At 45.3% G+C, this 13,915-nt stretch overlaps 1 protein-coding gene across 1 annotated transcript in view; it reads left to right on the top strand.

The window, feature by feature from the left end:
* Window positions 1-13,915, top strand: part of arap3 (ArfGAP with RhoGAP domain, ankyrin repeat and PH domain 3) — a 32,793-nt gene that overhangs the window by 4,787 nt on the left and 14,091 nt on the right. The window contains exons 2-10 of the mRNA XM_030145907.1: window positions 2,698-2,843; window positions 3,874-4,350; window positions 4,736-5,113; window positions 6,113-6,153; window positions 6,262-6,344; window positions 6,947-6,999; window positions 8,084-8,305; window positions 10,490-10,559; window positions 10,641-10,761. Of these exons, the coding sequence (XP_030001767.1) occupies window positions 2,770-2,843; window positions 3,874-4,350; window positions 4,736-5,113; window positions 6,113-6,153; window positions 6,262-6,344; window positions 6,947-6,999; window positions 8,084-8,305; window positions 10,490-10,559; window positions 10,641-10,761 (1,519 nt within the window). The 5' untranslated portion in view covers window positions 2,698-2,769. The remainder of the gene's footprint in view (window positions 1-2,697; window positions 2,844-3,873; window positions 4,351-4,735; window positions 5,114-6,112; window positions 6,154-6,261; window positions 6,345-6,946; window positions 7,000-8,083; window positions 8,306-10,489; window positions 10,560-10,640; window positions 10,762-13,915) is intronic.

Here is a 13,915-nt window from a genome sequence, read left to right as displayed (position 1 = left end):
TCCTCTGCGTCCGTCGGATTCTGCTGCCGTGACAGTTGAAGCTGATCACATTGTCCTGAAGCTGTTGTTTGATGTTCTACAGATGGAACCGGCAGAATGGTTCCTCAGTATTAGAACTCAATGTGAATGGAGGGTGTGGTGTTTATTTCAGATCTGATGAGGTCCAGATCTGAACCGGGTCAGTGTCAGTTCTGATCCAAACAATAGAGCAGTAGAGTCACAGCTGATCACTGATCAATTGGCTCCATCTCATTTACATAAACCATCATTGGTTCATTTACTGATGTGGTGAAAAGAAGTGTATGGAGCTCAGTTTGTTCTGGTTCAGGCCCGATGGTTCTCCTCCAGTAGCAGATGAAGGTTTTGGTTCAGGTCCAATGGTTCTCCTCCAGTAGCAGATGAAGGTTCTGGTTCAGGTCCGGTGGTTCTCCTTCTTTAACAGACGAAGGTTCTGGCTCAGGTCCGATGGTTCTCCTCCAGTAGCAGATGAAGGTTTTGGTTCAGGTCCAATGGTTCTCCTCCAGTAGCAGATGAAGGTTCTGGTTCAGGTCCGGTGGTTCTCCTCCAGTAGCAGATGAAGGTTCTGGTTCAGGTCCGGTGGTTCTCCTCCAGTAGCAGATGAAGGTTTTGGTTCAGGTCCAATGGTTCTCCTCCAGTAGCAGATGAAGGTTCTGGTTCAGGTCCGGTGGTTCTCCTTTAACAGACGAAGGTTGTGGCTCAGGTCCGATGGTTCTCCTCCAGTAGCAGATGAAGGTTCTGGCTCAGGTCGGGTGGTTCTCTAGTTGCAGATGAAGGTTCTGGTTCTGGGACGGTGGTTCTCTTTCTTTAACAGATGAAGGTTGTGGTTCAGGTCTGATGGTTCTCCTCCAGTAGCAAATGAAGGTTCTGGTTCAGGTCCGGTGGTTCTCCTCTAGTTGCAGATGGAGGTTCTGGTTCTGGGACGGAGGCGCCTCCCGCTGGTCTCAGGTCAGATGGTTTTAACTCTGGAGGAGGAAACAGGAAGTGGCGCTGACTCACTTCCTCCTGGACGCTGACCTCAGGGTGTTGAATGTGTATTTTTATCGTCTGTTTCCTGTTTATTCACGTCCACACAAACACAAACACACGCTGTGATGTAGACGTCCACTCGTGTTTTCACTGTTTAATTGGCTGCTGTTGAACGTCCTCTGATCAAACGTCCAATCACAGTCCGCGTCATCAGAACACAGAGGTTTATGACAGCAGGAGGCGGGGTCTGAGCAGTAAAGGTGGGGTTTGGTGTCAGGAGGTGGGGCCTTAGTATAAGTGGGCGGGTCTGAGTATGAGGAGGTGTAGTTTAAGAGCCAGGAGGCGGAGTCAGGAGGTTGACAGAGTGTTGTCATGTGACCTCTCGCCGTGTGAATCAGATGGACCAGGGGACATGTGGTCCTGTTGCCATGGAGACACAGTGGGCGTGGGTCAGAGGTCATGGTGGGTGGACTTTAACAGGAGACCAGAGTCTGTTTCCTGTTTCACACAGATCATCAGTGTCTTTAACTCAGACCTTAAAGGGTCCGTTTGGGTTTGGAACCTGGTTCCATCAGGTTCCTCCTCCAGCAGATGGAGGGCGGGTCCTGAATCTGGATCAGAACCTTTAAAAACAACAGATCTGGATCTGAAGCGTCATGTTCATTCACATAAAAGACAGATTTACTGAAACAGACCCGTGGTCCTGCACCCATTGGCTTTTTCCAGTCATGTGACTAAAATTCCCTCAAACTGGTGTGTGTGTGTGTGTGTGGGGGGGGGGGGGGCACTCTGCTTTCATCGTTCTAACTCCATTGGTGTCAGTTCATAAGACCACAGAAACACAAAGGAAGGCCTCGAGTGGCCGAACCCCGCCCTTCACACACACACACACACACACACACACACACACACACACACACTCTGTATCCAGTCTGTATTGCATGAAGTACATGAAGTACTCCCATCCTGTACTTGGTTCAGTACTGACACAGAGGCTGAAGCTGCAGGAAGAATGAACACACACTGAATATGTGTGTGGTTTTAGATGTTGTAGAATTCCAGTCCAATTAGATGATGAATAATGGCTGACTGATGGAGAAGTGTCCCACAGGTCCCACATGTCCCACATGTCCCACAGGTCCCACAGGTCCCACATGTCCCACAGGTCCCACATGTCCCACAGGTCCCACATGTCCCACAGGTCCCACATGTCCCACAGGTCCCACAGCACTGTGTCCGTTCAATGGTGGGTTTGGACATTGAGTCATTCAGCTGATGGAGGAGAAAAGACCATATTCACCTCAGACAGGAACAGTTAGAAGAAACATCTGTCAGAAGAAAAGTACCTCAGTACCACAGTAAAAGTACCGCAGTTAAAGTACCTCAGTAAAAATACAGCTGTAAAAATACAGCAGTAAAAGTACAGCAGTAAAAGTACTGCGTTCCAGTACCAGTAGACATCCTTCTGTTTTACTTGAGCGTCTCTGGTCGTGTTTTTGTCCAGTCTCATTCCTCCATCTGTAACGTTCACGTTGGTCACATGACTCCTGTCACATGACTGGATGACTCATCCTTTGTCCAGCCTCAGGCTTGTGTTGTTTGTTTACCTTTGTTTGTTTGTTTGTTTGTTTGTTTGTTTATCTCAGATGGACCCAGCTGTGGTTGTTTACTTATTTGTTTGTTTATTTGTTTGTTTGTTTATCTACTCAGATGGACTGAGGAGCTCAGCGATGGCCGTTGTGTTTGGTGCTCGTGGAGGAGACGAAGCCCACTCCAGACTCCATGTTGGTCGTCATGGCATCGTTGGATGGACGTACGCCGGTTGAGACTCTGCTGGCTGCCATCCACCTGGACAGGTCAGACACCTCTGACCTTTGACCTCTGACCTGCAGAGGCCATGGGGGGTTCAGACTCAGCTGACAAGAACCAGGAGGAAACTGGAGTCAGGACATTTTCAGGGAATTAAATATAAAGTTGTAAAAACGATCTGATTGAAACAGAAGCGTGTGTCTAAGGGTTCTACTGTGGGTTCTAGAGGGTTCTACTGTGGGTTCTACTGTGGGTTCTAGAGGGTTCTACTCTGGGTCCTACTGTGGGTTCTACTGTGGGTTCTACTGTGGGTTCTAGAGGGTTCTACTGTGAACGGGTCACACAGATCTGGACCAGGAGAACCATGACATGGATATTTAACAGTTATTTGTTTGATTTGTCCAGTTTAAGCCTTAAGTATCCAACGACACTGACTGAACCAGTCTGTGGTCTTGGGGGGGCGGGACGTGCAGTTGAGGGGGCGGGGCATCCTCCTTATACAATTGTAAGGTATGCACTGCTATTGGTTCTATTGATCCTATTGGTTCTATTGATCCTATTGGTTCTATTGATGGTAAATGGTAAATGGATTGACCTTATATAACACATTTTCCTCACCTTCAGTGCTTTCCAGAGCCTCACATTCACCCATTCATACACACTCATTCATACATTCATACATCAGTAGGCGGCTGCTGCCAGACCTACTGGGAGCAATTTAGGGTTCAGTGTCTTGCCCAAGGACACTTTGACACGTGGGCAGTTGAAGCCAGGATTCAAACCGCTGCCCCTTTGGTCATTGGACGACTATTGATCCATGGTTCCCCTCAGTGGTCAGTGTCATTGTCCTGGGTTTTAGCTGCAGTAGATCAATAACACCTTCATGACACGTCCACAGCAGAACCAAAGCCAAATCAAACTGGTCCACTGGTCCTGACCCTGATGTTAAATGTTTGGGCTCTGAATCTGGTCCAGGTTGGTCTCAGGTCGTGGATCCAGTTCCTCATCAGCAGGTTCATGTTGGTTCACTTCAGCTCATGAAAACCATCTAAACTCTTCTGTGTCTGGTCGCTATAGATACGTGGACACCTTCCGTCGTGCCGGTCTCCTATTGGCCGGAGACTTCACCCACTTGGACCATGATGCTCTGGTCAGCCTCGGAGTGACCGCCACCGGACACAGGAAGAGGATCCTACGATTGGTCGGCCACATCCAGAGATCCAATCAGAGGGCGGAGCTGCAGAGGGACCGCTGTCAGTCGGTGACAGAGCGCGCTCAGACCGTCGGCTTTGAGGTGTTCAGGAACAGCTCGGTGCCAAACCTGGCCGCCATGTTGACGAACTCTGATCCCGGCCGAGTGAAGCCGGTCCCCAAACCCAGAACTGTTTTCAACCGCCGTCGGACCACGCCCATCAGCTTCAGCCCCGCCCCTGAGCCCACTCCAGCCCCGCCCAGGAGGATGTCCCAGGATTCCCTCTGTTTCACTGTCCTGGAGGGTCTGGACACACCCATTTCCAATGACATCAGCACAAAGCAGACCAACCCCAGACAGAGGTGAGACTGAACAAAGTACAAATACAACTTCTGTTACTTCATGTTCTTCATTTGTAGTTTTCAAGTGTATGTATCTTTGTACTACATTGTACTGCTATGTTCTACAGAGTATTGTAGTGTAGTACTGTGTTCTACAGAGTACTACAAAGCACTGCAGTGGTGAGGGCTGTATAACTGTATTACAGTATTCTACTGTGTACTACAGTGTACTCTGGTGTACTAAAGTGTACTCCGGTGTACTACAGTGTACTCTGGTGTACTACAGTGTACTCTGGTGTATTTCTGTGTACTCTGGGGCACTACAGTGTACTCTGGTGTACTACAGTGTATTCTGGTGTACTTCTACCAGACTAAATGGTGTCTGAGCATTTGTGTCTGTTTCCAGGGGGTGGGGTCAAACTGGTCGCCAGAGGCCGTGTCGTAGCCTATCACTGTCGGACGCCGGGGGGGCGTTACCTCCTGTTCCCCCAAGGATGAACCGAGGGGTTCCCCCCGCCTCCGTCCAGGGGTCACCGCCCTCTGCTTCTTCTTCTTCTACTGAACCAAATGAGCAAAGTCAGACACTTCCGGCTTCTCCTGGCCCCTCCCCCTCCACCTCACCTGCAGGAGAGGGAGGGACCATGGAGATGGTGTCTAATGAAATCTACTGGGGCTCCTCAGCTTGTTCTACTGCCCCCGCTGGAGGGAGGAGTTACTGCAGCCAACCATCTGCTCCCCCCACACCTCCAAGACAAACATCAGACCGCAACCGAGAGAGGAACAGGTACAAACAAACACCTGCAACAGGTACAAACAAACACCTGCAGCAGGTACAAACACCTGCAACAGGTACAAACAAACACCTGCAGCAGGTACAAACAAACACCTGCAACAGGTACAAACAAACACCTGCAGCAGGTACAAACAAACACCTGCAGCAGGTACAAACACCTGCAACAGGTACAAACAAACACCTGCAGCAGGTACAAACAAACACCTGCAACAGGTACAAACACCTGCAACAGGTACAAACAAACACCTGCAACAGGTACAAACACCTGCAACAGGTACAAACAAACACCTGCAGCAGGTACAAACAAACACCTGCAACAGGCACAAACAAACACCTGCAACAGGTACTAACAAACACCTGCAACAGGTACAAACAAACACCTGCAGCAGGTACAAACAAACACCTGCAACAGGTACAAACACCTGCAACAGGTACAAACAAACACCTGCAACAGGCACAAACAAACACCTGCAACAGGTACAAACAAACACCTGCAACAGGTACAAACACCTGCAACAGGTACAAACAAACACCTGCAACAGGCACAAACAAACACCTGCAACAGGTACAGACAAACACCTGCAACAGGTACTAACAAACACCTGCAACAGGTACAAACAAACACCTGCAACAGGTACTAACAAACACCTGCAACAGGTACAAACAAACACCTGCAACAGGTACAGACAAACACCTGCAACAGGTACTAACAAACACCTGCAACAGGTACAAACAAACACCTGCAGCAGGTACAAACAAACACCTGCAACAGGTACAAACACCTGCAACAGGTACAAACAAACACCTGCAACAGGTACAAACACCTGCAACAGGTACAAACAAACACCTGCAACAGGCACAAACAAACACCTGCAACAGGTACAGACAAACACCTGCAACAGTGTGGGTGTGTGTTTGTGATGGTGTAACAATATTGTTGTTGTTCCGTGTGTGTTCCATGTGTGTTCTTCTGTTTATGTGTGTTTTCAGTGGCAGCACTTTAAGCAACAACTCTTCCGGATCAGCCCGAGGTGAGAACCGTCTGTTTTGGACGTTCTAGACACTTCTTTTACTGTCATTCTCTTCATATGTTGATGTGATTGGATCATGTTCCACAGGTTTGTGTTTTCTGTTTCCAGTGTCGACGGATGATCCTGAGGAGGAGATCAGTCCATACTGTGAAACCGTTTTCCAAAGCAGGAAACCCCCACACATAACTGAGGTCAGAACCCACAGCAGCAGCACCTGTTGGCTTAGAACCCGACAGTTTAGGACCCGTTGGTTCAGAGCCCATTAGTTTAGAACCTGACAGTTTAGAACCTGACAGTTTAGATCCTGTTACTTTAGAACCCGTTAGTTTAGAACCCGTTGGTTCAGAACCCATTAGTTTAGAACCTGTTAGTTTAGAACCCATTGGTTTAGAACCTGTTAGTTCAGAACCTGTTAGTTTAGAACCCGTTGGTTTAGAAGCCATTAGTTTAAAACCCGTTAGTTTAGAATCCTTTAGTTTAGAACCTGTTAGTTCAGAACCCGTTAGTTTAGAACCTGTTAGTTCAGAACCTGTTGGTTTAGAACCGATTAGTTTAAAACCCGTTAGTTTAGAACTCTTTAGTTTAGAAACTGTTAGTTTAGAACCTGTTAGTTCAGAACCTGTTGGTTTAGAACCGATTAGTTTAAAACCCGTTAGTTTAGAACTCTTTAGTTTAGAAACTGTTAGTTTAGAACCTGCTGGCTTAGAACACATCAGTTTAGAGCCAGTTAGTATATACTTTGAAGCAATGGAAGAGTTAATGGTTCCGTTTGTGACTATTCCTTTCTTTCCAGAATGAGAGGAACAGACCTGACATGAGGACCTCACCACATACAGACGATCATGGGTAAGATACCAACCCGACACACCAAATATAGACATGAACACATCTGATAAACCATTGAATACAGAACCTGCAGTAGAGTTTAAAATGATACAAAACCTACAAAAGAACAAATTTAATGTACAAGAAGCTGCATCATCTGCATAACACGAGTGGACTGATGTTCTGGTCCTGGAGTCAGATTCAGGTTTAACACAAGTGGACTGATGTTCTGGTCCTGGAGTCAGATTCAGGTTTATTATACGAGGTAGAATTCTGTCTGTCCCAGATGGTTGTCCATCTCATTTCTCGGACACTTTTCACCTGATTCTTTTCACACACATGTTCTGTACATGTGCCTTTCTCGCAAATGTTTTTTTTTTGTTTGTTTTGAAAAGCTTTTCAAAAGATTGAATTTTAAGACTCAACATTAATGCCTGTGTAGGCGGGGCATCTGTGGACAGGAAGGGAAGTGTTTTGTGCCTGGGCGGGGCTTATTAGTAAGCCCCATCTACTTTTTCACTTGTTAAAGCTGTGTTCAAGTGTCATCTGTTGTACATGTTAGAATGTGACGATATGCAGATGATGTGGTTTTATATCTTTATAATCTTTGTGTCCAGTCTGTCATGAATCAGTTGGTTCCGATGGTTCTAAGAGAAAGAACCATGAACTGAACAGACACAAAAAGGATCTGTTTATGTGAAAAGAAAATCAGCTGATAAAATAACCTGTGAATTGACTCTGAGCTTTAATGAACATCTACATGATCAGTGAAATAAATATAGAAAATACAAGATTTACTCTGAAAAATGCAGTGGATAAAATAAGAAATTGCAGCAAATGACTTAGGAACGGTTCGATATAGAGAAGAATTCAGGTGGCAGTCACTCCAAAAACACTCTAATCATAAATAATGAACAGTAAATGCTGATGAATCCAGAAAATACAAAAAAGAATAAGAACAGACTGGAAATGTGAGAATGATGAATATTTTCCTTTTGTAGACACTTATGTGATCGGTGGTTGACGAGACCGATGGGTCCGATGACATCATCACCGTTGATGTCGACATCACTAGTGTCAATAAAATTGTTTTTCTTTATCCCAGGTGTCAGAAGCTGTCGTGGACCAAGCGTCTGTCTCAGGTTCTTCACTCTGGTGACTGTCAGGGTTACAGTACCGTGGGTGAAGCTCCGCCTCCTCTCCGATACACCCTCCCCTCAGATGTAGACGAGGACCTGACCATCTCCCCTTACGCCAGCTACACCTCCCTGAGCGACAGAGCCCCGCCCATCATCAGCGGTTGGCTGGACAAGTTGTCGCCACAGGGGTGAGGAGAACCCGCTCAGAACTCTCTGAGAACACTGACTCTGTGGGTTCCACGGGTTCTACAGGGTCATCAAAGTATTTTAAAAGAAGGTTCCAACAGTTTGGAAGATGGTTCCACTGGTCCTCAGGCTGGTTGAAATGTTTTTATACAAAAGTTTGATCCATTTTTATTGTGTTTTTGAACTAGTTTCATATATTGAGGAGGTTTTCAATGAGTTCCAGATGTTAAGGGGTTTGAAATGTTCTTCAGGAGCTTTTATGTGGAGCGGTTCTTCCATAGGTTTAAGAGGTTCTTCAGGAGGTTTTAGAGGTTTAGAGAAGAGTTGAACTTCATTAAATGGTGCAAACCAAGCATGTACAGGTTATTAATGAGGTTGTACATGTTGTGAACGTGGTATTTTTTAAGAGGCCCAAGACCTGGAGGTTCCACATCAGTCCAAAATGATCTAAAGTGGATTAGAACCAGTAAAATAAAAACACAATAATATATGAATAATGACAAATATAAACTTTTTTCAGTGAAAAAAGTAAATGATATTATGAAAATGTTTACATCTACAAACCATCCTTTAAAAAAATGTTAATTACATGAACAACCAAATCCCACAGGACTGAGGACAGACACACTGTCTTCATATAAATAAGTGTATTTGGACCAATGTTCTGCCTTTCTTTATTGTTTCCACACGTTTATTAGAGTGTACAGATACAGTGGATCTACAAAAATACGCAACATTTAATAACAGACTGAATACTGGTCCAATTGTACTGGTTTATATGAAGACTGTCTCTGTCCCAGTCCTGTTGGACTACCTTTGTCATGTGTCTCTGCCCCTTAGGTCCAATCAGTGTCCTGGTTCTGTCCTGTGTAGACTGGTACCCTGTCCCCCTGCTGACGGTACTGTGGACAGAACCATCACACATGGGCCTATCCGGGTCCAGGACCAGGACAGGGGACCAGTTACCGGATCTTTAGTGGATTCTAACAGTTTTGCGTCCATACTCGTATGGTTTCCATAAATATCTGCGTCCAAGTGGAAACGGTCCAACTGGGTTAAACGTGTCATATGTATGCCACACCTATATGTGGCGCTGTCCACAAACACAGACAGAGCCTATGGCAGGAGCCACTCAAACCACAGAAGAATGCACTGAGCATGTGCAGGAGGTTCCGTTTGGGGTTTTCTTCTTCTGGTCACATGGTCCTGTGGTCGTCATGGTTTCCATACAGTGGTGTTGGTCCCAGTCATACACCAACGCTACGGGGACATGTTACGCTCTGGGACCCATTCTCCAAAAATACTGTTTCAGGCACGAACAACGCCGGTGTCATGGGACCAAAGGCCCAAATGATATTAAACTATAGTGGACTGACATAATGTGGTTGTGGTGTGTATGGGGGGGGGGGGAGGCGTATATTCCATATATGACCACAGTATTGTGGACACAAGAGGACAGTGAGTTCATGGAACAGTGTCCATGATTGGATCTGGGACAACAACATGTCCTCACTGCTGATTGGACCAGGACAAATGACAACATCTGATTGGCTCTGTGGAAATAGACACGCCCACATTTACTATCTCAGTACTGGGACAGTAGACACTGCCTTATTTTAAAGGATAATAATAAATATAAACGTGTATTTGTCATTATTTAAAGGTTATTCTGTTCTTATTTTACTGGTTCTGACCCGTTTCAGATCATATTGTTCTGAATGTGGAACCTGAACTAAAATGACTTAATCACCATTAATGTTTAATATCTAATAATATTCTTATTTCATTAATTCCTCCCGTGGCCCGGATCGGACCCTCTGTGGGCCGGTTTAGGCCCATGGGCCGTATGTTGGACACCCCTGGGGTTCTGAAGGAGGTGTTGGAGGTAGTAGAGGTTCTGTGTGTGGTTCTGAGGAGGTTCTGTGACCCGAGTTCCTGTGTTTGTTCCTCAGGAGTCCGAGGTCTGCGTCCTCCATCCTGCGTGTCCTCATGTCCTCGTCTCCTCCGTGTGTCTCCTCTGTCCTACGGAGCTGCCTCTGTCTCCTCTCCTTCCTCTCCTCCTCCTCTTCCTCCTCCTGTGGTCGGTGTGTTCTGTTCTCCTGTCCTTCTGTTTCTTTTCTCTTGTTTCCTTTCCCGTCCTCGTTATGTGTCATGTGACGTCTGATCCATCGTTTCTTCCATTTCAGGAACTACGTTTTCCAGAAACGCTTCGTTAAGTTCGACGGCAAAAACCTGATGTACTTCGGCAGCGAGAAGGTGATGATCAGACCTGAGTGTAATCAATAATCTGTCCGTGTGAATGATCTGTGGATCCGACCGTCCTGCTCTGACTTTCAGGACGCCTACCCTAAAGGAGTGATCCCATTGGCTGCCATCCAGATGTCCCGGCCCGCCAAAGACAACAAGTTTGAGATCGTCACCAGTCACAGGATCTTTGTCTTCAGGACTGAAAATGAAGGTAAAAACCATGCAGGGTCTCATTCCAGTCTAGTCTTGGTGGTCATGGTGGTCTTACTGGTCTTGCTGGTCACGGTGGTCTTACAGGCCTTGGTGTTCTCGCTGATCTTACTGGTCTTGCTGGTCTTGGTGTTCTCGATGGTCATGGTGGTCTTTCTGGTTTTGGTGTTCTCGATGGCCATGGTGGTCTTACTGGTTTTGGTGTTCTCGATGGTCATGGTGGTCTTACTGGTTTTGGTGTTCTCGATGGTCATGGTGGTCTTACTGGTTTTGGTGTTCTTGATGGTCATGGTGGTCTTACTGTTCTTGGTAGAGATGCACCGATACCAATACGAGTATCAGCATCAGCTCCAATACTCAGTGTGTGTACTCGTACTTGTAAAAGATATCCGATACAAATGCACCGATACCACTTACGGCTGTTTGACATTGACAGTTCAGTGCAGCAGGTTCGCAGTGGTGGAATAATGTGTGTGGAGTGTGAAGAGTGTGGAGATTTTTCAAAATAGATGACGGTGATAAAAGTAACGTTGAATGCAAGTAACATTACAGACACAGACGGATATGGATGCAGCGTTCTGTCCGTCCTCTGCGTACATTCCATCTGTTTTCCAGGTGCTGGCGGATGCGTACCCAGAATGAAAATACCAGCGGGAGTACGGAGCGGTGCAGACCGCCGCCAGCAGAAGTGAAAATGAAACTTCTCACTCATTTGTCTTTTCTCTTCCTGCTGAAGCTAAACTGTGAAACCTTACCAGAGAAAACGCTGCAACATTAGTATCACATTAGTGTTCCCTCTGTCATCTCCATGTTTGTTATTACTGACTTTCTTCTTCTTCTCAAAAAACTTTCCTCTTCTTCGTGGTATTTGTCCAGTATGGTTAATTCAGAGCGGCGCCCCCTGGTGGATTAATTGACAAACGCTCATTCCAACACATTAAATGTCAGCAGCAGCACTTTGTTCCAGTCAGACTAATGACAACGACAATAAAGCACATTTACAAAAGGAACTAACAACTGGAATGGGATTATTAAGTACTTGTATAGGTACTCGGTATTGGCAAGTACTCAAATGTAAGTATTCATACTCGTGCTCGATCTGGAAAAAAGTGGTATTGGTGCATCCCTAGTTCTTGGTGTTCTTGATGGTCATGGTGGTCTTACTGTTGTTGGTGGTTTTGCTGGTCTTGGTGGTCTTACGAGTCTTGCTGGTCTCGGTGGTGTTACTGGTCTCAGTGGCCTTGCCTGTCTTGGTGGTCTAAATGGTCTTGGTGGTGGATCTGTGAACTGGTCTCTGGCAGGTCTGGTCTCAGCGGGTCATGTGACTGGCTCCAGCTGGGACGGACAAAAGGCTGACCCAGAAACCTGCTGCATTCACAGTCGGGGGGAGGGGCATCCAAAACCAGACTGCTACAACCAACAAGTTATTATGGGATGTTCTTACCATTGCTAAGTTTCCGTAGACTATCAGCTGATGCGTCACGTCATCATGATCAGACCCAGTGTTCTTTTATGTTCTGTTAAAATAAACATCTAAAAGTTGAATTAAATTTGTTGATTCCATAAAACAGATGAAACTATGACTTTGGTACTATATTTAGTCACTGATCCAGTTCTGGTTCTCAGTGTGTTCTGGTACCAGACTGGCCCCTGCTGGTAAGAGTTGGAACATCAATAACACATAGATTCATTTAATTCAGTTTCACATAACTTGACTTGACCTCGATCAGGAAATGAAAGCTTGAAGTCGTCAACCTGCGTCCAAACCTTGTAGACTTTTCTGAGCTGGTCTGATCCAGATCCAGGTGTGGGTGAAAGTCTGGATGTAACTGGTGTTCATGAGACTAAACACCTTCTTCTTCTTCTTTTCCTTTGGGCTGTTCCCCTCAGGCGTGGCCACAGCCAATCATCTTCCTCCATTTAACTCCATCCTCTCCATCCTCTTCTCTCACACCAGCTACCTTCATGTCCTCTGTGACTCCATCCATAAATCTGGTCTCGGGTCTTCCTCTAGACCTCCAGCCCCATCACCCTAACCCTCCTCTGTAAACCATCTTGGTCTGGCCTCTCAGACTTTTTCTCCCAAACATTTTCCATGTGCTGTTCCTCTGATGTCCTCCTTCCTGATCTGGTCCATCCTGGTCCCTCCTAAACAGACCCTGATCGTCTGGACCTGTGCTCCTCCAGCTCTGTCTCCTGTCTTTTCTTCAGGTCCAAGGTTTCTAATAGGGATGTAATGATTACTGGTACAACGTCTCCTTTGTTCAAAAAGATTTTAAAACTCCAAGATGACACACAGGTTAGGGTTAGGTTCCTTCCTCTTCTCCTTCCTCCTCTCCTTTCTCCTCTCTCCTCTCCTTCATCAGTACCCGGTAGGTCACAGGTGTCAAACATGCGGCCCGGGGGCCAAATCTGGCCCGCCAAAGGTTCCATTTCGGCCCGCGGGATCAAAGTGCAAAAATGAACCTGAACAGTCAAGGTTGTCAAAATCATTTTGGTTCAGGTTCCACATACAGACCAATGTGATCTACAGTAAAAAATAACAACACAGTAACCCATAAATAATGACAATGATAAATTTTCTTTGTGAAAAATTTAAGTGAAAAAAATAAGACTACACTGAAAATATTTACATTTACAAAACTATTTTTTCACTGTCAAATCCAAATAAAATAGATAAATATAATCAAAGATGAAAACCTGAAATGTGCAATTTGAACAATATTCTGCCTGTTCCTAAATGTTTGGTGCATTTATGGATCCACTGTGATCTGTGGTTGTGTTAATAATAACAGATTGGAATATTGTAGAAATTGTTCAAATTTTAGTTCCAAACTCCAAAATTTTAACAATATTCTGCCTGTTACCAAATGTTTATGGAACATTGTGTGTAAATGTACATGTATAAATAATAAGTTGAGGCATAATATTGTTAAAATTGCACTAATTTTTCAAATAAAATTTCTGTTTTTTCAGATTATTCACATCTTTTTTGTAAAATGAAAATATTTTCATAATTTATTTGGGAGTTTTTTTGTACTAAAACAAAATGAAAAACTTGTATTTGTCATTATTTATAGGTTATTAAGTCATTATTTTACTGCTCTGGCCCGCTGCAGATCAAATTGGGCTGAATATGGAACTGAACCAAAAAG

Source organism: Sphaeramia orbicularis, chromosome 10 (assembly GCF_902148855.1).
Source record: "Sphaeramia orbicularis chromosome 10, fSphaOr1.1, whole genome shotgun sequence".
Taxonomy (NCBI): domain Eukaryota; kingdom Metazoa; phylum Chordata; class Actinopteri; order Kurtiformes; family Apogonidae; genus Sphaeramia; species Sphaeramia orbicularis.
This window is presented reverse-complemented; position numbering and strand designations above follow the sequence as displayed.